Source organism: Sphaerodactylus townsendi, linkage group LG01 (assembly GCF_021028975.2).
Source record: "Sphaerodactylus townsendi isolate TG3544 linkage group LG01, MPM_Stown_v2.3, whole genome shotgun sequence".
NCBI lineage: Eukaryota > Metazoa > Chordata > Lepidosauria > Squamata > Sphaerodactylidae > Sphaerodactylus > Sphaerodactylus townsendi.
Window position 1 is genome coordinate 167,190,377 of NC_059425.1, and position 24,459 is coordinate 167,214,835.

Consider the following 24,459-nt stretch of genomic DNA (forward strand, 5'->3'; position numbering starts at 1 on the left):
TGTTCCTAGCTTGACAAGCCTAACCACAATATTAGTGGAGCATTCAGACAACTGCAGTAACTGTTTAATTAAACTGCGGTTCTGTGCAATGTCTGAACTTGAAAAGAGAAGTAATATGGTGTCCATGCGCAACGAAGACAAAACTTTTGCAAAGGCAGAAACAACAAGTAGCCATGAGCAACACAGAGAGGGAAAGGTAAGACAAGTAAGAGTACAGCAGGGCTGGAGTGAGGGGAAACTGCGCCTGGGACATGTGTGCGCCCTGCACCCCACCATGCGCCTGCCCCAGAATGCCCCCGCCATGCCCTGGAATGCCCCCACACCAGCATGTGCCCGATGCATTGCATGCACCCCGTCCCCTTGGTGCTATGCCACTGAAGTACAGGCATGACTCTATGTGCCACACCACATGATCCTTTGCTACTCTACAGGCCACAACCTCTTCCTCTCCTGACTAGGCCACTTGTGGGAATCATTCTTCAGGTTGAACACATGTGGCTGCTTTCTACTGAGTCATATCTTCATCTATCAAGGCCAGCACTGAGTACTCTGACCGGCAGCAACTCTCCAGGGTCTCAGGAAGAGGTCTTTCATACCACCTACCAAGAACAGATTGCTGGGGATTGAACCAGAGGTGGGATCCAGCAGGTTCTCACAGGTTCCCGAGAGTAGGTTACTAATTATTTGTGTGTACCGGGAGGGGGTTACTAATTGGTGATTTTGCCACGTGATTTTTGCCTTAGTTACGCCCCTCCTCTCAGCAGTAGCGCGCAGAACTTGAAGCAGTCTAGCAGGAGGTGCACCAGCGTGCGTGGCAGCCTGCGCCTGCGTGCATTCGTTTCCCACCCAAGGACCGGCACAGCGGCTGCGTCCTTGCCACAGCCCCGCCCAGGAATGCCCCGCCCCGGAATGCCCGACGTGCCCCGCCCAGCCCCATTGGTGCTACGCCACAGTTTGAATCCCACCACCATGGGAACCTGTTACTAAAATTTTTGGATCCCACCACTGGATTGAACCTTGGACTTTCTGTAGTGGACGGTCTAGCGCTGAGGCATGGCTACTCACAGTCTGTAGCAGTAGTCATTTGATGCAATATAGATATTTCTCAGCATTTGCAAATAAGCAAATAGACTATTTCTGCTATACCAGCCCTAAATAATTCCTTTTAATTTTGTTTCACTGACTTAAGTTATAACCTACAAATTACAAAATTTAAAGGCAGCAAGGCTGTCCAGGATACAGTGAAGCAGGGCTAGGATTACAGATCTGGCAAACAAGCAAACAACAAAACCAACCCCCTACCCCCGACTAAAGAAGGGATCTCTACCTTGTTGAGCCATGAGCTCCTTTGGAATTCTCACATAGGGTGTAACCACAGGAGGCAAAGCCACACACAAACACACACAGGAAGCCCAAATGCAGGTAGGAAGAGGGGTAAATTATAATTATGTACTATGAAAAAGAAGTGAGAGAAAGAATAAAACCAACAATGTTATTTTAATCTGCACAGGGGACCGGGTCTCCAATGGCAAATCAGGAGCCCCGCTGGGCAAGAGCCCCACCAGACCCCACCCACTTTCTAAAAAAACATTTGGTGGTCCCCAGTAAAGGTGTCGGTGGGCACTCTGGTATCCATGGCCCTGTGACATTCCATAACACGAAATGTGGACTCCAATGGTGGAAGACAATGCAGCAGAAGGAAGATGGTACATATTCGGTAAACATTTCCATAAACTATAGTCTGTTCCACATACATATAATAGATGGTATATTCCTCCATCACAAAACAAAGCATGTCAGACCTTTTTTGTTGTACGATGCTCCACCTGGGTCCTAGTGCCTACCTAGCCCTGCTCCCCCCCCCCCCCCCCATCCTTTTGAAAGTAAAAATACATTTTGGCATAAATGCTCCTGTATCAAAATACCATGTTAAATAATGCACAGAGTAATGGTTTTGACAAAGGCATTGAGTAAAAATGAGAGAAAATCCTCATATTCATTTGGGATTATATTCTAACACGAAAACATACAACTTTCTCAACTGCTGCACCTCAACTGACCAAAATATCATATTTATGTGAAACACAGTATATAATCCTATTCCCCTATAATGCTGTTCCATTATGCTATAGTTCTAATCCCTTCATTAAAAAATACCCTTCTGAATAGCCCTGAACATAGTTTGTGTGTATACGTTTTTGAAGTTCCAAGATTAAGTTCTCTAATGTATGGGTATACCATTTCTGCAGTTTTTAAAATAAAACTATGCTTAAATAGTGGGAAAACTAAACAGTTTAGATAAAACAAATCCAATATTCACTGCCTATGATGAAACCTTTAATGGCATATATATAAATTATACAATGGATATTAAAATTGGCTGGTAAAAAAGTTAAAAAAAACAAGCACCATGAGAGCTGAAATATTAAGCCACTGAATTGGGATTGAGTCTGCTAAGCATTTGGGAACGTTCAGTGATGACAACACACAAGAATCTAGCAGTTTGTTCGATGGTAACGGTTGAGTTGCTGTCTAACAAGAACAAAGTTTTGACAGCATCTGTAGTGTTGCCTAGAGCAGCTAAGAGAGGATTAAGTAGTCTTTCCCGCTCTACAGCATATAGAGGGCAATATAATAGTACACGATGGACGGTTTCTTCAAGACCAGGATTGCAGGTGCAAGATCTATCAGAGGATGGAAGAGATATTCACTGCCTATCAAATAACATGGTATAATAACATAATGTAATTTAATACAGAGAAACTGTCAGATTCCCCGTTCAGACAATAATTCACTTGATTGGTTCAAGGCTTTTATTGAAGACATGTCAGGAACATAGAAAGAGAGTTCTGGCAGAGTTCTGCACCAAAGAGAATTCTGGCAGAGTTCTGCACCAAACTCTTGATAATATGAGTGCAGGAATCCCACCCCCACATGAGAAGCAGACAGTCCACATAGTCCAGCCTGGAGTCTCTTCCCAGCCACAGAACTCCAAGGACACAGCCAGAAATGATAACAGCACCTGAAAAAGGGAAAGCAAAGTTCCCCCAACAGCAGCATCATGGCAGAAACATTTGTTATACTTAATTTTGATAATGTAAGATAATTTTATTCTGTTCGAAACTAAACATTAACCACTGTGCATTATAAACACAGTCAATTTAAAGTGCTTTAAATTTGGGGTCTTCCATTCATTCATTCAGGTCTGCATTAATAGGCAACCAAGGAAAGTTCACAGGCGTGGCAAATATTTGCTCTGTAGCGTACTTATGCAAAAGTGCACCCAGGGCTTACGCATGCAAAAAAAACCCTCCCCACACCCATCCCCCAACTGCACTCCTTTTGTCCCCCTTCACCTCCTTGCCCCTCAGGTTGCGATCACCATTGCTGGCTTCATGGTCACCCTGGGCAGGGGTAAAAGTACATTGGCTGGCACCCATCCCAACATACTCCTGCAGGCTGGGCACGTTGTCTGCAGAAAGGCTGGATTGAGGCAGCTTCTAGGGCAGCAGAGCGTGATGGAGGTGGCCAACGTGGAGCCCTTGCTGGAGCTGCCCAGGACCCTGCAGGAAGATGCTAGGTATGGCCGGGGCGCTGGCTGGGAGATGGAAAGGGGAAGATGTGAGGGGCCAAAATGTGCCCCCTTATGTGACCCAAGAGAATGGTGCCTGGGTCAAATGACCCCCTGCCCCCTAGATATAGCATTGTATTTGCCATGGCTTAACATTTCATCAAGACCATTTCATTTCATCAAAAAGGAAGGCAGACACTATTTGGATGGCTTATACAACACAGAAAATAGAGAGCCCAGAGTCCTCAAGGATAGCATTCTTAGGACCTATGGATCTTTCTTATTTCACATGACTATATTGATAAATCTGGTGCTTTCAATGTATATATTTTATAGGCCAAAAGCACTCACACTGGAAGGACCAGATAGACGCAAGTCAGGTTCATACAGAAGGTCAATTTTAAAACCATCCACATTGCACCAACTCACCCACATTCAGTTCACCTTGCAAAACATGATATCCCTGTTTCTCTTCCAAACTTGTGGTCCCCCCCCACCACCCCACTGACCTGGAAATGACATATCTATTATCAAGGAATATAATCTTGTACCTCACAAAAATGTTGAAAACTAAATAAATAGATTTAGATGGCTGTTGGCTAATCCTGCTGATTAATTTCCAAAAGTGGGGATTCAAGTCATGACAATACTAGCATCTTGAAGGAAACATACCTCCTAACGACAGCAGGGATGGGGAACCTGTTGCTACAAAAATCACAAAGACATTAATACCAGAATCGTGTGTCAGATGGGATCAAGGCATCGTGCACAGGGAGCTTCCACAGCCCCTTCCCTGAATGCAGGCATCCTGGCAACCTGTGCCCTAACTCAGGAAACCTTTGAATACACCAGAATGAAGTCTAGTTGGAAGAAGAAACTAGTGACATGCTGCTGCTCGTGTGGCTGTACTTGCATCCACGTATTTTTGGAACTTGCTTTTCCTGCACCATAGTTTGTGGTCTGAAAAATGGCAATAAGGATACAACCAGGGGACGAAAAAAACCAATCACAGCCATGGGGGTGGGGGAGGGGAGTAGCATTTTATTGCCTGTTTTCCAGTAGCTCCTTCCAAAAGGAACAAGTATGACTATTTCCACTTGTTAAAATATGTTCTAGTGCCACAAATCCACCCTTTCCATTTTTAAAACGCATTTTAGAACCATTAATCCACCTTACTTCATAGTCTGTTCCCTTTCTGCCATCTACCCTCTCAGCCGGGTAATCAGTTTGTGAAAAGCGTTGGTATATGAACCATGTGGCAGTACCATGATATGCAGTGTAGCCACAGAGAACTTCCCTGCACTTATTTTAATGTAATTCCCACAGGCTCTTGAAACTCCTAAAAATAAGACATCATTGATTATTAATGTATGGCTTATGGACCACTCGAGCAGAACACCTGTTCTATTGGATCAGCAGGCAAAGTGGCAACCCAAAACTCTGATCAGGACCTGCTGTCCCTCAGAAAGGCCTCATCAAAGTTGAAGCGGCGAGTCTACAGTAGACACTTCAGAACAGAGTCGGTTCTTCACTGCCAAGGGACTCATTTTCCTGAATGTACTTGAGAATGTCCACCTCTGCCATGCTTTGAACCTTAGCTTCTGCTGGCTTTGCCTTGGGGGCTGTTGATACTGGAACTTTTGAACTGGTTGTTGGCTTCTTTGGTATTGCTGGCTTAGGAGGCACTTGGGGCTTGGGTTTAGGTTTAGGTTTAGGTTTAGCACTGAAGTTCCACATTTTCTCAAAATCCTCTTCCACACTGGAGGGGAGAAGTAAATTAAAAGTTAATGGCACTTCCCTTGGGTAGCTTGAACGTTCCAAGCTAAGCTACAGGCAATGACAGCAGGCACACCTAGCCTTTATATGTTTAATAAATATATAGCTTGCTTTCCTGATGCTGCATTCACGGTTGTTTAAAATTCAAAACGAGGCCTACAATATAATACATACAATGCAAAAGGAAGAGACGGCAGAAAGAGGGAGGCAATAACATTCAGGTACTGGTCCCTTAGATAGCTTATGTACTGTCCCAAAATGATTACATAGATTGGCAAAAGCAGAACACAGTTCAGAGTAGCCAAATAATCCTTGGCCTCAGGCAAGCTGACAGCAGAAGCCTAGTTCTCTCACCTCTAACTCTGACATGCAAGAGTCTATACTAGTCACAAACATAATGAAGGATAGGGATTGTATTTAACATGGGTGTGCAGGCCCTTCCCTGATTCTTGAATAGCAAACAAATTCTCTGACTTTTGAGCAGCAAGCTAGTCACCAATAATTGGTTTGTTTCTTAAGAGAAACACTCCTCAGTGTGGCAGATTGATAGCTGAAAGGCAGACAAGGAGGCAGCTAACTATCTGCTGCACTGAGGGGCGTTTCCCTTCAGCAGCAAATCAGTTATTGTGAACGGAGAAATAACAGGTTGTTGCTCAAGAGAAACACCCCTCAGTGAGGCAGATTGTTAGCTGTTTCCTCACCTGTCTTTTCATTGCAGCTGAAGGGACCAGCGAGCCTATGTTTGGGTGTTCTTCAGTGGGAACGTAAGCAAGTGTAAGGTTCGTCAGGATATCTGCTGATTCAGTATTATTACACTATCTCTGCTATTGTATTGTCAAAGGCTTTCATGGCTGGAATCACTAGAATCTTCGAAGATGCCAGCCACAGACGCAGGCGAAACGTCAGGAGAAAATACTACTGGAACACGGCCATACAATCCAGAAAACCCACAGCATCCTACCTCTGCTATTGTTTGAGGAACAGAAAACAGAGGGTGGAGAACCACAATAATTGTCAGTTCAGATTATTTCCAATCATTATAAAAGTCAGAAATTTCAATTAGTTATATTAGGAAATTATAATAATTTGAGTCAGGGTTTGATCCCACTAAAATTTTGGGCAATGTTACCAATAATAAAATGCCAGGGGATGGAATGTCCGATGACGAACCCTCCACCAATAAGGGAGCAGGATTCACAAAGCAAGTCCTGCTCCCCCATTGGTGGGGGACATTCGATCCCTGCCCTGGAGCAGCAGCACGTTGGAGCTGCTACTCTGAGCTCCACAACCCTTCCCTCCCTGACTCCCCCACAGCCTTCAGATCACTTGATCCGCAGGCCAAACAAGACCTCCCCCCCTCCTCCCACCCCCAACAACCACTCCAGCCCCAAACAAGACCTCCCTGCCTCCCCCATCCACCCCCATTAACCATGCTGGCTCCAAACAAGCTCTCCCCACCTCCACCAACCTACATCAACCACTCCGGCCCCAAACAAGCCTTTCCCACCTCTCCCCACCCACAGCAACACCCCCCCCCGGGGGCCTGGCCTCTCCCACTCTCCAAAGACAAGGTGGACTGGCGGCAACAACACAGGGCCCCCAGCTGCCCTTCTGAGCCTTCCCGTCCCTCAGCCTGGCCTCTCCCACCCCCCCAAAGACTGGGAAAGCCTAGCCCTCTACCTGCCCTCACCCCCTGCCCTAATTAGGCCTTCTGTATTCCTAACCCTGATCTGCTAGTATTCTCAATAAATATATCAAACTATGATTCAAAAGTTTCATGGAATGGAGAAGCAGAATAAAGCATAACTGGTCTGTTGGAGGTGTTTACCAGTTTTCCTTAAACTACAGTGAATTTTAGAGATATAAACACATCTATGTGGAAGGTGGTATTTCATATCAGCAAAAAGCTTACTGTATAGATTGCTGCAGATTTAGGGAGGGACTGCAGCTCATTCCTAGAAGACCTGCTTGGCATGCAGGAGTTTGTTCTGCAGGTCCAATCTCCAGTTTAAAAAGACCAGATAGTAAGTAGTGCGTAAGTCCTTTACCTCAGACCCTAGAGAGCTGCTGTCAGTCTGAGTAGACAATACTGACCTGACTCAGTATGAGGCAGCATATGTTCATGAACACAAAGTTGCTATATTAATTGATTTCAATACTAAATGAAGGGACACTATGCATAATTGCAAAGTACTTTAGTAAAATGTTCAATATATAAATAAAAACTGGTGAAAGAATCAGAAAAAAAATCAACACAGAAGGGAAAGGGCTATTGGCAGTGGTGGGATCCAAAAATTTTAGTAACAGGTTCCCATGGTGGTGGGATTCAAACTGTGGCGTAGCGCCAATGGGGCTGGGAGGGGCACGTGGTCGGGCATTCCGGGGGCGGGGCATTCCTGGGTGAGGCTGTGGCAAGGACGCAGCCACTGTGCCGGTCCTTGGCGGGAAATGAATGCACGCAGGCGCAGGCTACCACGCACGCCGGTGCACCTCCTGCTAGACTGCTTCAAGTTCTGCGCGCTACTGCTGAGTGGAGGGGCATAACTAAGGCAAAAATCACGTGGCAAAATCACCAATTAGTAACCCCCTCTCAGCACACACAAATAATTAGTAACCTACTCTCGGGAACCTGTGAGAACCTGCTGGATCCCACCTCTGGCTATCGGGTTTATATGTGTGTAAGTCTAGATCAGATACTATCCAGTATCTTCCAAGACATTGACCTCACTGAACGTCCCTGGTACTTAAAGGGTGACAAGTCTGGTCAGCACTCAACTTTCTCCCAATAACCACTTCCTTAATACAATAACGGAAGTGATTCCAACCAGAGAAAGCAGTTGAGAAGGAAGCTGAGGCAGTAGGGTGGACCTCTTTTATGCTTTAAATTCTCTCCCTTTTTACAGGTCGTTGGAACAGAAGTCTTTTAAAGACTGCCCTTCCACTGTCAAACAGTCAGATCACAGAAGTGGCCAGACGCGCCAGAACTTTCGAAGGGATTTCCACATGCTCACCCGTACATGCTCATGTGAGAGAAAAGACTTCATATCTTCAAAAACAAGTGTAAGTCACTGCTAGTGTACTTTATAGTATTTTGCTTCCAGCCAAGCAAATGTGAACTGCTCTGGCGCCTGTTTACTTGAGAAGTTGTAACCGTGATCCATCTCTTTGAGCACCTGCTATTTTAAAATTCACATATTTATAGAATTCTACAAGTCAAGAACAATTTTATGAGGCAGTTGTTTTCATCTGCTGACTCCTTGTGACTGTTGTATATATGCAGAATTACGCTCTTGGCCCTTAGCCTATACACAATGTGAGCAGCCTCTATTATATGACACCCTTGACTTTGTATCTATGGTATACTGCCTGCCCAAAATTGTCTTTACCATTTGTTCTGAGTGTGTTAAGAAGGACTGATTGTTTCATAACAAGACATGGAAAGGAACCACTCATTTGTTCCATTCATGGGCAAAAGGCATGGAGAACATCTGAGATGTTGCACTTATGGTTTAACACAGTGGATCAGAGCTATTCTGACAAGGGAACATCTGATACATGATAGTAGTTTTACATGCTGAAGTTAAGAATTCAGAAGTGGGAGAAATATAGCATGTAAGGCTGAGGGTGATGCAACAGCTAGCAATAGGGGTTTTTTTTTGCTATCGTGGAGTACTCTACATGGAGCCAATTATGTTGGAGTAGGCTTCTCCTCACTGAAAAGTCTCCAAGCAGAGGCTGGGTAGCCATTTGTCAAAGATGTTCCAGCTTTAGATTTACCACTCTTCAATTCCCGTTCTCTTCAGGTAGAAGAAGAAGAAGAAGAAGAAGAAGAAGAAGAAGAAGAAGAAGAAGAAGAAGAAGAAGAAGAAGAAGAAGAAGAAGAAGAAGAAGAAGAAGAAGAAGAAGAAGAAGAAGAGGAGGAGGAGTTTGGATTTATATCCCCCTTTCTCTCCTGCAGGAGACTCAAAGGGGCTTACAATCTACTTGCCCTTCCCCCCTCACAACAAACACCCTGTGAGGTAGGTGGGGCTGAGAGAGCTCCGAGAAGCTGTGACTAGCCCAAGGTCACCCAGCTGGCGTGTGTGGGAGTGCACAGGCTAATCTGAATTCCCCAGATAAGCCCCCACAGCTCAGGTGGCAGAGCGGAGAATCAAACCCGGTTCCTCCAGATTAGATATACGAGCTCTTAACCTCCTACGCCACCGCTGCTCCTGTATTTCCCAACCTGGAACTGGCAACCCTATCCACAACCGAGCCCCATCTTGTTGGGCTGGGCTGAGACAAGAAAAGAAGGGACTGGGTGAAGGAAGAGAGCAAGGGAAGGCAGGAAATAGGGGATGCAGCCTTCTTCTCCCTTAAGGTTGTCCCACAGCCACAGAACAATGGGGAAAGGGAGGCGGATGATCAGAGGATAGCGCTGACAGCAGAATTTGATGGTGACAATGCTCGTTGTGGTGGCACTTCATTCTCGTGGCTCCTGAGCAGTGGTGGGATCCAAAAATTTTAATAACAGGTTCCGATGGTGGTGGGATTCAAACAGTGGCAGCGCCGCACACACGCACCTCCAGTCCCTATTGGCACTCAGAAAAAATTAGTAACTTCTAGAGAAGTGGTGAGAACTGGTTGGATCCCACCTCTGCTCCTGAGGATGGTGGGAACAAGTCTAACTAGGTGGACATGGCTTAGAAGTATATGTGAGTAAAATGTCACGTCTAAATTAGGTCCACCAGCAAATATGGAACCAGGAAGCAATTTTTTTTTGTCTTCAGGCAAATCAAAATATCATTAGCAGGCCTAACAAGAACTACCTTCCATGGACAGCTAAGAAAACAAATTCAGCATAGCAACGATCTTTAGAAAACGTCACCCTCTTGGAAAGGAAATGTGTGACCTTCTGGTTTATAAGGTTATGTGGAGCAAAGAAACCCATTTGCTATTTTTTCTGTTCTTTCAAACATCGTACATTTCGTTTAAAAAGGAAGAACTCTGTTTGAAATTCCTGTCATAATATTGTAATGTTGCAACGGCAGCCGAGGGCTAATGGAAACTATCTATGCCTTCTAAATAGGTCATATAAGCAGGAATGGTAGATGGGTACCATGCCAATTCCAAATAAAACGAATATAAAATACGTATGGTGATGTGCAACAGTAGTTAACTGTAGGAGAAGAAATATGAGTTTACCAATTCTCTATAACAATGTGTAATTGTTAAAAATGAACATTAAACTCAGTGAAACAAAATGTGGCGCTACGTCACTGATTGTGACCCCTGGACCATGAGATATTCAAGGCAAGAGATGAGTGGAGGTGGTCTGCCATTGCCTTCCTCTGCATAACAACCCCAGCGTTCCTTGGTGGTCTCCCATCCAAGTACTAACCATGACCAACCCCATTTAGCTTCCAAGCTCTGAAAATGTCATTCTACTCCGGGCTATTTAGGTTGCAGGGAAATACCAAACCCTGATTTATTATAAAGTCAGCTCATGTGCCAGTCCCTGGATCCTTGTGAGATTTCCTCTTATCATGAGAGCACAGCTATCATTTCCGGTGCCTGTGGCCAAGGAAATGAAAACAGCATCCAGCTCTTACGAGAAGGACAAGTCTAACAAGAGTTCAGGAAGCCCCTCAAGATGTGTGTGGCTTGCTGCACTATTTTTGAAGAGAGAAGAGATAGTGAAGAAGTCAAAGGAGTTATTTCTCAGCTCCCAAACAGAGGCAGTGGTGGTAGCAGCAGAGGGATGCATGGGAGAAGATCCTAATGCAGCCACCACTGCCTTCCTTGAGCACCAAGCATTTTGGTCTCTAGGATTGGTGGAAGGGAGGTTACAGTTGGTTGCTGCTGTTTTGAGTGAATGATGATATTGTTAACTCTCATATTATTTTATTGTTTCTTGCCTTTATTGTTTGCTGTCTTTAATGCCCACTAGGGTATACACTTTTTCTTTAAAAAAAAACAAACACCCAGCGCAATCACATCAATGAGGTACCCAAACGCTTAAACCACTGATACCGATGCAGCTATAAGAATTTTGATTGCTTTCAATGAGCTCCTTGTTTTAAAACAAGGTAAACAAGGTAACTTAATTAACTCTGCACATGACAAATTGTGTTGCTAATTAACCCTGGTGAGCTACTGAACTCTGCGCACGAAGAACTGTTTTGCTAAGATGTCTAAATAAGGAATTAAATTGATTCCATCTTTATTTGAATGATTAAAAAGGAATATAGGAAGAGATAATGGAGATTTAGAAACACCTAGCTATTGGACAGTCAAAATAGATATAGGAAATTTCTCCATTCAGCTCAACAGGAAAGGTTTAGGTTGATTTCACACAGTCTCTTTCTGCCCAAAACTTTTTATCTGAGACCATCTTGCTGTTCTCCCAGGACCACTGCCAACCGGTGCTCTTAACAGTGAATCTTCTCAGCTGTTGTCATTGTCTCTCCACTTTGTCCCTTGGAGGAGGGCTGTGGTATAATGGTTAGAGTGCCAGACTGGGACTTGAGAGAGCCAGGTCCAAATCCCGACTCAGCCATTAACCGCATTGGGTGATCAAACTCTCTCAGTCTACCCCGCCTCGCTGGGTTGTTGCCAGAGGTGGGATCCAGCAGGTTCTCACCAGTTCTCGAGAGTGGGTTACTAATTATTTGTGTGTGCCGAGAGGGGGTTACTAATTGGGTCTGCTTTTCCGTTAGAAATCCCATTAGGTCCAAAAATCATGAAGTCCTGTTGTTTCCTATGCGGCTGGTTAGCGAAGGTAGAAAACGGGATAATTCTCCCTGTTGGGCTGTTTTAAAAACATGTTTTAGAAATATGGTAAAGTTCCTTGTTTAAGGAAAGTATCCTTTTTTGATTTCTAGAAACAAAATTAAGTATTTGAAAGTATTAAGTATTTGACAGACAGTCAATTAGAGGAGAAGTAGTTGTTTCTGTTGGCAGTAGACAATAGGACTTGCTATAATGAGTTTAAATTATGGACAGAAAGATACCAGCTGGAAATTAGGAACTTTTTTTTAACAGTAAGAGGTTTTTACAGTAACAGAGAAATTATTAATGCCCCGCCCCCGGAATGCCTGGCCACACCCCCATTGTGCCCCACCCAGCCCCATTGGCGCTATGCCACAGTTTGAATCCCACCACCACGGGAACCTGTTACTAAAATTTTTGGATCCCACCACTGGTTGTCGCAATAATAAAAAGGGAGAATTGTGTACATTTTGAATTTCTTGAATAAGGATAAGAATATGACAGATTGACTGAAAAACAACAATCCTTACTCTGCTCTGCTAAAGACACAGAAAGGCTGACTGTGCTATAGTGCAGAAGTGGATAAAATTACAGGAAAATACTTCCTGCAGTTCCCAGATCTGCCGTGCCAGAGATCAAAATACTAAATTTGTTACTATTCTTTACCTTTCACTTAACATCCCACCATTTATCATATCTTCTGCTATTTCCTTGTGCCAACAAGACTGAAAGATGCACTTTTAATTGATTAAGCAGCCAGGATAATGCTTTCAGCATTTTAACCACAATGTAATTTATGTACTTCTCTTACTTTAAATCCTGACACGGCAATCTCCAGAATAATTATACTGAGCTCTGCCTAATCGAAGCACAGTATTTGTCACACTACCCAGACACAATTTAGATCAGTGAGCCATCAAAAGCTAATTCTATTAATACTGCACCAAACTTCAGTATTTATGGAGGAGGAGTAAATCAGGAATGGGAGGTGGCAGCAGAAAGGTATTAAAGGTACAAATGTAATCTGTCTTAGAACAGATGTTTAGTGCCAGTGTATACTTGGGCATACTTGAGGGCCTGCGTCTCCCCTTATCGCCCCGTTAGGACAGGACCCTCAAATCCTTGGAGGAGTATCTACTCCAGGTCCCTGGCCCGAAACACTACCGGCTGGCCTCTACTAGGGCCAGGGTCTTTATGGTCCTGGCCCCCCTCAGGTGGAACAGGCTTCCTAAGATGTCGAATTCAGCCTGAATGCAGTATTTCAAGACAGTAATCTTCCATTGTACTGGGGACACACATGTTGCTTTTCTTAAAAGATATTTGCACAAAAAGATGTGGCTCATAAGATCGTATCTGTTTCTCAAAAACATTAACACAAGGAGAAGCCCCTCAGCTTCGCCTCTAAGATCCCTTCCACACATGCAGAATAATGCACTTTCACTCCACTTTCACAACTGTTTGAAAGTGGATTTTGCTATTCCACACGTTAAAATCCAGCTGCAAAGTGCACTGAAAGTGAATTGAGAGTGCATTATTCTGCATGCGTGGAAGGGGCCTAACACATGCACACATTTTCCTAATGCAAGAGACAGCTGATTTGTTCTCTATCACCTATTTTTTGCTGTAGTTTCCAATTGCTGATCTCTCTTAGCCGGCTCTCTTACTATTGCTTCCCCATCATCACAAATGCCAATACTTCTTGCATTCACAACTAGATTCCATGTATGTTTACTCAGAAGAAAAACAGGTGGGCATAAGATCACCTATGTGAAACAAAGCCAAAAATGATGACACTGATTCTCTTCCTCCCCGGTATTTTTCTACCAGATGCCAACATCATCATCCCAGTGGGATTCTAGCTCCAGCACACAGAATGACTTCATTCTTCTTCCGGTTTTGGCAAGTGACTGGGTATTCATCACATGCCAAGCTTCAAGAGAATATGGGTGGTAGACCTCACAGGCATTTAATAAAGGCTGCTGCTCGTACTCGGAGCCATGCCTGCTCATAGGGCAGCTCTGAAACTAAAATGGAGGAGGGAGAACAATGAAGAAGAAGAAGAGTTTGGATTTATATCCTCCCTTTCTCTCCTAAAGGAGACTCAAAGGGGCTTACAATCTCCTTGCCCTTCCCTCCTCACAACAAACACCCTGTGAGGTAGGTGGGGGTGAGAGAGTTCTGAGAAGCTGTGGCTAGCCCAAGGTCACCCAGCTGGCATGTGTGGGAGTGTATAGGCTAATCCGAATCCCCCAGATAAGCCTCCACAGCTCAGGCGGCAGAGCTGGGAATCAAACCCAGTTCCTTCAGATTAGATACATGAGCTCTTAACCTCCTACGCCAATGCATGTCAATCTGAACCCCTCGGAGGGTCATGAGATAGACATGGAAAAAATAACAGACAGGCACTGTGCATATGGCTAAGATGTCGAACAAATTCCCACTTGTTCCATGGACACTTGCTGGATGATCTCGGGCCAGTCATGCCCTCTCAGCCCTGACCCTGGCTAGTATTTGGATGGGAAACGTCTAAGGAATACCAGGGTCTTGAACCGGAAGCAGGAAATAGCAAACCACCTCCGAATGTCTTTTGCCCTGAAAATACCATGGGATCACCAAAAGTCAGCCTTGACGTAACGGCAGAAAAGAAAAGATAGTTCTGTCCCCACCTGCACCTCACTGATTCCCCTTCCCTCTCTCAGTCACTGCAGAAGAACGAAGGGCTGCAGGAACTGTTCTTCTTGTGGAAAAGAAAGCTATCCCAGACTACATATAATACATCGTTCCACCCCAAGTGTCCCACAAGCTGTTTATTTTATATCTAAAGCTCATTCCGCACATGCAGAATAATGCACTTTCAAACTGCTTTCAGTGCTCTTTGAAGCTGTGCGGAATAGCAAAATCCACTTGCAAACAGTTGTGAAAGTGGTTTGAAAACGCATTATTTTGCATGTGCGGAAGGGGCCTAAGAGACAATTTGACACATCGGTTAAAAGCTCGACCAGAATCTGGGAGACCAAAGTTGAAATCCCGCCTCTGCCATAACCTTCTCCTGCCTGACCAGGAACACGCTCTCCATCTCACCAGAGGCTATGAGGGCAAAATGGGAAAGAGGGAATTACATACACTGCCTTGAGAAAGGAAAGGCAGAGCAAGGATGTACAAGATGAACAGATGTACCTCTGAGCATTGTTTATGAGGCTATGAAGCTATAAAACTACAACTATTGACCACTTTGGAGATGAATACCTCAACAGTTTGCTGGTGTCCTCATCAAGGGTAGAGGGTAGGTCATGCTCTCTCTTCACACAAGCTGTTGGCAACAGCAGTGAGTCACCGAGCATTACCGTTCCACCAAGGTCTGGATCTTCAAATAATTTCAGATCTATTATGTGAGCAAACAGATAACTTCAGTTAGATCTGACACTGTGTTGGTGGGGGAGGACATTGTTATAGCAAGGATTGTCCTAGAATACTGATATCTGAGGCATGTCATATGATCTAGGTCCAAACCCTACCACACTCTACAATAAAAAATATCTGCAGGATGGGAAAACAACTATGCCTCCAAACCCATGCTATATCGTGTTAGAGCCAGTACGAGCCCTTCTTGAAAAAGACAGATGTTGTGTATCATATATCTGCATCACAATGTAGGCAAATCATTGCACTTCTTAGGTCTTGAGCGTCTGTGATTGCTCAAGCCATTTGACAGGATTTTTGTCATTAGAACTTGCACAGTGAACACAAATCCTACTAAACAAGAGTTGGACAATTAACCACATCAGGGACAGATCCCATGACTTCCTGCAGTTGATCTGAGCATTTTAAGGGTGTTTCCAAGTCAATCATGGTTAGTTGCTTCACATGTTCAGGCCTGTCCACAATTCTGTGTAGGGCACTTCAGTCAACCCATATGCGGATCATTCCAAGTGACAAACATGCACTCCTGTGTTGTTGTATCTGTATGAACTGGAGATTCTCTTGCTTATTTTAGCCCTTCATCCACATTGTCTTCTCAAAATCGGATGAATGTCACCGAATCATCTTCAAGGTGCGGGTTTTGACCTTTAAGGCCTTACGCGGCCTGGGACCCTCGTACCTTCGGGACCGCATTACCCCATATGTCCCGGTTCGTCCTCTGCGTTCGGCAGAGGCAAATTTACTGGAGATCCCTGGCCCCTCAATGATGCGGCTGGCCTCCACCCGGACCAGGGCCTTCACGGCTCTGGCCCCTCCCTGGTGGAACACTCTCGCTCCAGCTGTCCAGCCCCTGCGGGACCTTGGTGATTTTTGCAGGGCCTGTAAGACTGAGTTGTTCCACCGGGCCTTTGGAGAGACCAGCCGCTGAGTGTGCCCCCCCCCCCCATTACTTCCTGGGTCTTCAATATCATCAGGATCCATTACCTCCCCCCTCCTCCTTTTTAGGAGGGTTAAGTTTAAGTTTTAGTTTAAGTAAGGTTTCGTGAGACGCCTTTTCTGGAAACAATTACTGTTTTAAGTGTATTTTTGGAAATTATATTCATGCTGATTTTATATATACTATTTTATGTTGTACACTGCCCAGAGCCCTTTGGGGATGGGGTGGTATATTAAATAAATAAATAAATAAATAAATAAATAAATAAATAAATAAATACATACATACATACATACATACATACATACATACATACATACATACATACATACATACATACATACATACATACATACATCATCATCATAATACCACCTAGTAGGTTACTGGATATGATGCTGAGAACTTTACATAGTCATTTACCTAGGAGTAGCAGCAGAGATAAGCAAGTGCCCTTATCCTTGTTTTTAATTCAGCCCAGACCTTTGAACACAAATCCAAATGAACAGATGATTCATAATCAGGCCCAATATCCTACTATCACAACCGTTACTCATCTGTTTGATTTTCTGCTGAAATGACTTTTAGCATATTTTATTGTCCGCTGCTTTAATGCTCTCTCTCTCTCTCTGTCTCTCTCTGGTATTTTTAATGTTGCTTTATGAGGCTTAGCAGTTTACGGCCTGCTGTGTTTTACTTCTAGTGCCTTGTTACGTTTTGCATTTTTTAAATCTTTGTAAGCCCATTACAAAAGGTTATTTTTTTTGTATAACAGAAAGGAAGGATAGACATTTTCTAAACAAGTAAATGTTTTACAGGCCATGTGAAGCGTCCACGCTCAGCAGACAAACTGCACCATGAAACTGAATATAAATATTTTTACTTTCTTTGGCTGACAATATCCTCTTGTTGCCAGTGAATGAAAAATCTTTAGCCGAGCTGAACAGTTCCTCGTCTGGATCCATTTCTTCATCAAAAATGGTTAACTTGGACTTGTTTTCTCTGACAAGAGAAGGCAACGGCTTCTTGGTCTTTTTAGATCTGAAGGTTTAAAAGACAAAAGATCCAACAGGTATCGCTCAAGCCGATAAAAAAACCTTGTGGACTAACAAAATGTAATCTGTTCACTGTTGTCTTAAGTTTCCCTTTAAAAATACACTTTTCATTCTACCAGGGACAATAATAGTTGGTGGTTAGCTTATCTCATACACACAGAAAAAAACCTATGGAAAACCAGGCAAGTTGCTCTAAGGTTCTTGCAGAAAGGCTGATTGCGGGGGAGGGGGGGGGGAGTGGAGAGAGAGACTTTCAGAAATCTTCAGGCAAGAGTCCTGCTGGATAAGATCAAGAATCCATCACCCATCTAGTCCAATATCCTGTTTCTCAAACTGGGCAACCAGATTCCTCCAGCAAACCACAAACAAGGAATCAGGGCAACAGATTTTTTCTCTGTTGTTCTACCCTCACGTGCTTATAAGTACACTGCCTTTGGTTTGCCTTAGCCACCATCAAATAGCCACTGTTAGAGCTACCCTCCCTGAATTTGTCTAAGCCCCTGTTAAAGCCATCTAAACTTCCATCAGTAGACCTTGTGTCAGTAAACTGCACAAATTAACGACGCACTGTGAGGAGAAATATTTCTGCTTTTCTTGCCTGATTCTAATTGCCCATAAACTTCATACTCCCCCATCCCCCTAACAATTTAAAGAGAACTGTCATGATAAGTACAACAATAGTCACACAACTTCAATCCTTATGGAGGAACTCATGGGAGCGTCAGTGTGATATTGTGGTTAGACTTGCTGGGTGACTATGGGCCAGTCACATGCTTTCAACCTAGCCTACCTCACAACGTTTTGGGGAAGATAAAATGGAGGAGAGGCGAATACTGATAGCCATTTTGGTTCTCCTCTGGGGAGAAAGGGGAGGGGGACATAAAAGAAGTAAATTAATTAATTAATTAATTAAGATGATGCAAGGGGGAAAAAAATCATGCACATCACCCTAAATCCTCTGAGGAAGTATGAGGTAAAAATGTAATATACAAATATACATTCAGCAGCAAACGGTTTTGCAAGCTAACAGTGGTTCACTAAAGTCCCTCTAAAAGCTGGAAGTGAACTTCCACGCCAGCAAGATCAGCACGTGGCCTATAATTGAACGTATTAATTGCCCATACACATTCCACTGTACTGAAGAAAGTAATTTAATATGTTGCGAGCACAAATAAAGAACTTAACCACAGATACAATGTTTTTAGCAACTGCGCTAAAAATAAAATAGAAATAGGCGACAGGACCAGGAAGATTCCAAGAAAATTCAACCCGTACTTAATAGCTCTATTGTCATGGTTAGAATTACGGCTGAAAACAGGATAATTCAAATGCTGTGAAACTAAGCTTACAGCAAATTGTCAAAAACATAACCCCAGTGAGAATCGTGTATCTGTTGCTTTCTGATCCCTTAGCAACTGGGGAAAAAAAACCGCAGTCTGTATTTCCATGTGGTATTCTTATGCCTGCAAAAGCCGGAAGCTGATTGGAAGATAAAGTGTCCTATATTTAAGGGCTTCTAGTGATTCTGCACCCTGACTTGGATGGCCCAGGCTAGCCTGATCTCATCAGCTCTCAGAAGCTAAGAAGGGCCAGCCCTGGTTAATACTTGGACCACCACAGAATGCCAGGGTTGCTATGCAGGCAATGGCAAACCACCTCTGTTAGTCTGTTGCCTTGATAATCCTTTAGGGGTCACTATAAGTCAGCTGCAATATGATAGCACTGAATACACACACACACACACACACACACACACACACAGAGTCATTGGCTCATTCCGCACATGCAGAATAATGCACTTTCAAACTGCTTTCAGTGCTCTTTGAAGCTGTGCGGAATAGCAAAATCCATTTGCAAACAGTTGTGAAAGTGGCTTGAAAACACATTGTTTTGCGTGTGCAGAAGGGGCCATTCTGGGGACAATACATTGGAATGATTGTGGAAAATACTGTTCCCAAATCTTGGATGTCCATCTTAAAAAGCCAAGTCTCATTTACAGTGGGTTTCTAACATGAATCTGTTTCATGAACATGTTGTTCATTACAGTGCTCCATTGGTCCCCTTCCCTCTCCTCCCTTGCATGCCACCCCTCACTCACTCACTCCCCTCCCCGCTTCCCTTGCATGCTACCCCTCCCTCCCTCCCCTCCCTCACTTCCCTTCCCTTGCATGCCACCCCTCCCCCTCCCTCTGCTAGGGTGGGTGGGCCATGTCCAGATGCCAGGCCTCCTCCCCCTCCCTTGCATGCCACCCCTTACTCCCTCCCTCCCCTTCCCTCTCCTCCCTCTCCCTCCGCTATGGTGGCTGGGCCATGTCCAGATATTATACTTATCATGACAGTTCTCTTTAAATGGTTATGGGGATGGGGGAGTATGAAGTATGAAAAATCAAGTTGGACAAAAAAAATGCAAAACCAGCTGAACTCCACCAACGTAACCCCAAACAACAGCGCCTTACAAACTTACAAAAATTTCCATTGAAAGGTCTCCTTGTGACAGCTACTCCATAATTGTAGCCACCCATGGAGGATCCCTTCTAGATTATCGTTCAATGAACTTGGCTGCTGAATGGTATAAGGAGAGTGCTTATCATTCTTCACAAGAGAGTACAATAAATTAAACGTATGAAGTACAGAAGAACTTATTGTAGACATTTGTTAGGTCAACGCACCTGAAACTTCCACTGTTTTTGGAATGTTGCAGCAAAGCAGTGCACTCCTAGACATTTTGCTATAATGTACTTCCATGGATACCTGTGAGGACAGACTAGACTTTCATCTTACCAGGAAAGCTCCTGGTTGGGCACTACCCTGGAGGGGCACTGCAAAGACAGCAACTCTGGTTGGCCCAGGCTGTTTGGATATCCCAAGCAGATGGCAGCCTAGCTGTAATCAATGCTAAACATAAACATAAAAATACAGACCTTTTCCTCCACCTTCAGTGGCAAGAAGAACAGGAGGGGGTGGAGGCAAAGACCCAGTTTTGGTGAATGAAGCAAGGAGTTGTTACCAGGAACACTCAAAGCAGGTATTGCACTGGGCTTCTCTAGCACTGGCCCAACTTTTCCATCATCACAGGGATCAAATTTAAGGAGTCTGAAAACTGAATGATGTTTTGTCTGCTGGTTGTATTCACTTTCAGATGTTCCAGATGAAGGTTACTGTTATTTGGGCTGTATGGTCTATGAATATGAGACAGATTTTGTTTCCCTGCTTCTACCCAGCAAGTAAGCCGTTCTTGTATATTTCAATTGCTTTAAATTGCAAGCACCAAGTCATTAATAATCCATGGGGTGGCATCACATCACAATGTTTACTAGGTAAACTAGGTTTATAAGCAGTGGTGGGATCCAAAAATTTTAGTAACAGGTTCCCATGGTGGTTGGATTCAAGCTGTGGCGTAGCGCCAATGGGGCTGGGTGGGGCATGACGGGGGCGTGGCCAGGCATTCCAGGGGCGGGGCATTCCTAGACGGGGCTGTGGCAAGGACGCAGCCGCTGCACCTTGTAATCGCGGGCAGGAAACGAATGCACTTAGGCTGCTTTTAAGCACTCGGGCCCGGTTGCACCTCCTGTTAGACTGCTTCAAGTTCTGCGCGCTACTGCTGAGAGGAGGGACATAACTAAGGCAAAAATCATGTGGCAAAATCACCAATTAGTAACCCCCTCTCGGCACACACAAATAATTAGTAACCTACTCTCGGGAACCTGTGAGAACCTGCTGGATCCCACCTCTGTTTACAAGGAAGTTTGCCATTACCTTCCCCAGTCATCTATACTTTACCCCCAGTAAGCTGGGTACTCATTTTATCAATCATAGAAGGATGGAAGGTTGAGCCAACTTGGAGCCATTGGAACTCAGATTGTGAGCACAGTTTTGACTACAGTACCAGTCTGTACCACATGGCCTCTAAACCTGCTTTACAATTATGTTTTTGGAAAGACTGTGGTAAAATTGTGGTGGATGATGTGTGGGCAGGGCCCACCCATACCTGTGTAATTTCCCCTACTCCCCATAGTCACCATTTCCTCTCACACTACCAGAAGTCTCAATCAATGACAATCCTATTGATATGCTACAGCAATTGGTCAGTTACCAACTAAGGAAAAACTTCTGGAAAACCTCTTGAATGCTGTGGAAAAGGAATGGAATGGGGGCCATGGAGGCCTAGGGTTAGGAAAGTACATTCGGAATGCCTTCATACAGCAGCAGCGAGAGCCCCATAGTTGTGTGAAATCAGTCTCTGTCTTGAATTACCACCCCAAGGACTGCAGCAGGTGACACAATTCATGACTGGTTATTCTGACCCTGAACAATTGCCAGAGAACATTCTAAATGTAATGATTATCCTGCCATCCCCTACACACTGGATGTTCCTGGCTCGTGATTCATAGGTCAATTATGCACAATGTGTTTGCTGCCCAGAACGTAGTAAGACTGAATGGAGTATAGGGTTTCCATGCTCCTTTAGCATTAATTTATTATTTATTTCATGTATATCCTGCCTTCCTGTGCAATGGTATAAGCCCACAGTGGCTTACACTGTTTTCCTCTCAACTATTTTCTCCTTACAACAACCTTGTGAAATAGGTTCGTCCAAGAGAACGTGACTGGCCCAAGGTCATCCAGCAAGTTTCCGGAGCAGAGCGAGGATCCTAGCCTTACACTGGCCGATTACACATAATGTGCTTGGTGCATGGTGGGGGCAAATGTCCATTGCAGCAAGATTTCTTGTACAGATGTATTTCTTCAAGCCCTGCTTTCATTTTTCATTCTCTCCGTGGCAAGCGAGACGATTTCTAGCATAATTTTAATTTTGCTTTGCTGCCACAGTGGGCAGTTTTGCCAATTAGTACAGCTTTGCCCGGGATATCTTCCCTCCACCCACAATCAGCCTTCCCACTCCCTCCCACTGCCACCCACACCTTTCCCCTCGCCTCTCCTTCCATATTACCAGCTCCATCAAGTGAAAGAAAAACTCACTCACCCTCGGCATCGATACCTTGATACCTCAACATAATAATAACAGAGAGTGCTTGGAAATAATAAGTCTCTCTCCTCTCTGACAGCAGCAGCAACAGTGTGAAGGGGAAAGAGAATATCGGCTCAAAGGCATGGTCCCCTTCTTTAGCAGCATGTAGTCCAGGAAATTGCTTTGTTCTTTCATTTGGGGGGGGGGATTCGTTTTGGAACAATAATATCAATAAAAGTGCAGTTTAAAGACTAAACCAGCAATCTTGATTACCAAGTGACTTTGAGAATAAGTGCCTTTAAGATCTGTGCCTTTAAGAATAAGTTGATGGGCAGAGTTAACAGAACCGGGCCCAGATAGTTCGTTGCAGAAAAACTGCATGCCCTGGAGGGAACACCTCCTTGCATGTAAACAGAAATACACAAGCAGAGCCCACTGCAAGCCCATTGCGCAGAGAAGAATCCCGAGGTAAACGTTCCATGCATAATGGGTCACAATAAAATTCCTCCTCCAGACTCTGATGCTAAAGAGATCTGCTGTGCGGGGGGGGGGGGGGGGCAGATGAAGGAGGAGACACAGAGACATAAACATTAACACTAGCTAAACATTTTTTAAAAGGCTGACAGCTAAATATAGTTGAAAGATTTACTAACATTTCTCCACAGAATCTACTCATTTTTCCTGCTCACTCGCTTAATTTAGGACTTTCTGGAAAACGTGACTCCCTATACAAAGAAATAATCTCTGCACGCACAGAAGATTATCAGCCACATTATTTAAACATTATTAAAGGGGAGGTGGGATTATTTGTTTCAGTGGTTCTTCCTGCTTTCCCTTCTATGGAGACCATTTAGGACCTAACACGGGCACTTACCAGAAGTATAGATTCCCTAGGGCCAAGGCACACCAAGGAAAGAACATTCCTACATATCTGTATTTGGAGTACCCCCGCCCTTCCCAACTTTCCCTGTCACAATAAGAGTAACCACCAGTGACACGAAACGTACCCATTTGGCGCACTGGACTAAATATTAAATCCCGAGGTTCCCACTCCAAATAGGGGGTGAGTGCTTACTCCAACTGCAGGAAAAAGGGATTAATTTGGGGAAGGGGGGCAAAAAAGCAGGGCGAGATGAAACGTCAAAAATGCTGCTAGCTGTCCTCAGAAAGACATCACCGAAAAAAAGCTCTCCCATGGGAACAGACAGAAGCATTCTTAGCCTTCACCATTCACTCAGCCATGTACTTATTATTAGCACAGATTGTAACTTCCCTGAAATTCTTCTTAGGCCACATTTGAGAAGTTCAGTGCAAGGACTTTGCTGTGGGTGGACCAAAAGGGGGCTGGGGAGGCTGTTTCTCAGGGCTATTTCTGCCTTTACAAGGCAGGAGGGTCTTCTTCCAGGGAAAGACACTCTTCCTCAAAAGGAAGGCTGGAGGAAAGTTCCACGTTTAGCTGAGCAGAGTGGTAGGAGACTAGCCTACATTTTTCTCTTCAATCTTCTCAGATGAGACAGGCTGTTTTGTTGCTATCTGAGCCTGGCATTTGTGACACAAAGCAGAGTATTTTTTTTATTAAAAATCCCGTAAGTGCAAAGTGGTTCCTAGATGCTCGAGTTATTTGGGGATTCTTCTAAAATGAGAGCGCTAGGAGAACAGAGGAAACACCGCAAATATATTCCATGCAGGCTGCAATCCTAAACACCCTTACTAGGGAATAAACAAACTGAATTTAGTAAGAATTATTTTTGCTTAGGATGAAACCATATGTATAGTGAACTCAGTATGGTACGTCTCTGCTTAGGAGGGGATTCTCAGTGTGTTTAACAGAAAGTAATTGATACAAATTATTAGGATCAGGCAGCTCCAATGCATTCTTGGTACATGTTCTAGAAGATTTTATCTTTTTTTCTACATTTCTTTCCACATTTAATTCGGGTTCATGAATTTCCTCTCTCCAGCACTGGAGCATTCAATTAGT

General features: G+C 44.2%; 1 protein-coding gene across 1 annotated transcript in view; it reads right to left on the reverse strand.

Moving 5' to 3' along the window:
- Positions 1-2,799: 2,799 nt before the first annotated feature.
- The window catches only part of HS1BP3 (HCLS1 binding protein 3), a 50,939-nt gene continuing 29,279 nt past the window's right edge, over positions 2,800-24,459 (reverse strand). Inside the window, exons 5-7 of the mRNA XM_048499089.1 lie at positions 17,338-17,495; positions 15,344-15,479; positions 2,800-5,330 (exon numbers count right to left, since the gene is read on the reverse strand). Coding sequence (XP_048355046.1) covers positions 5,081-5,330; positions 15,344-15,479; positions 17,338-17,495 — 544 coding nt within the window. The 3' untranslated portion in view covers positions 2,800-5,080. The remainder of the gene's footprint in view (positions 5,331-15,343; positions 15,480-17,337; positions 17,496-24,459) is intronic.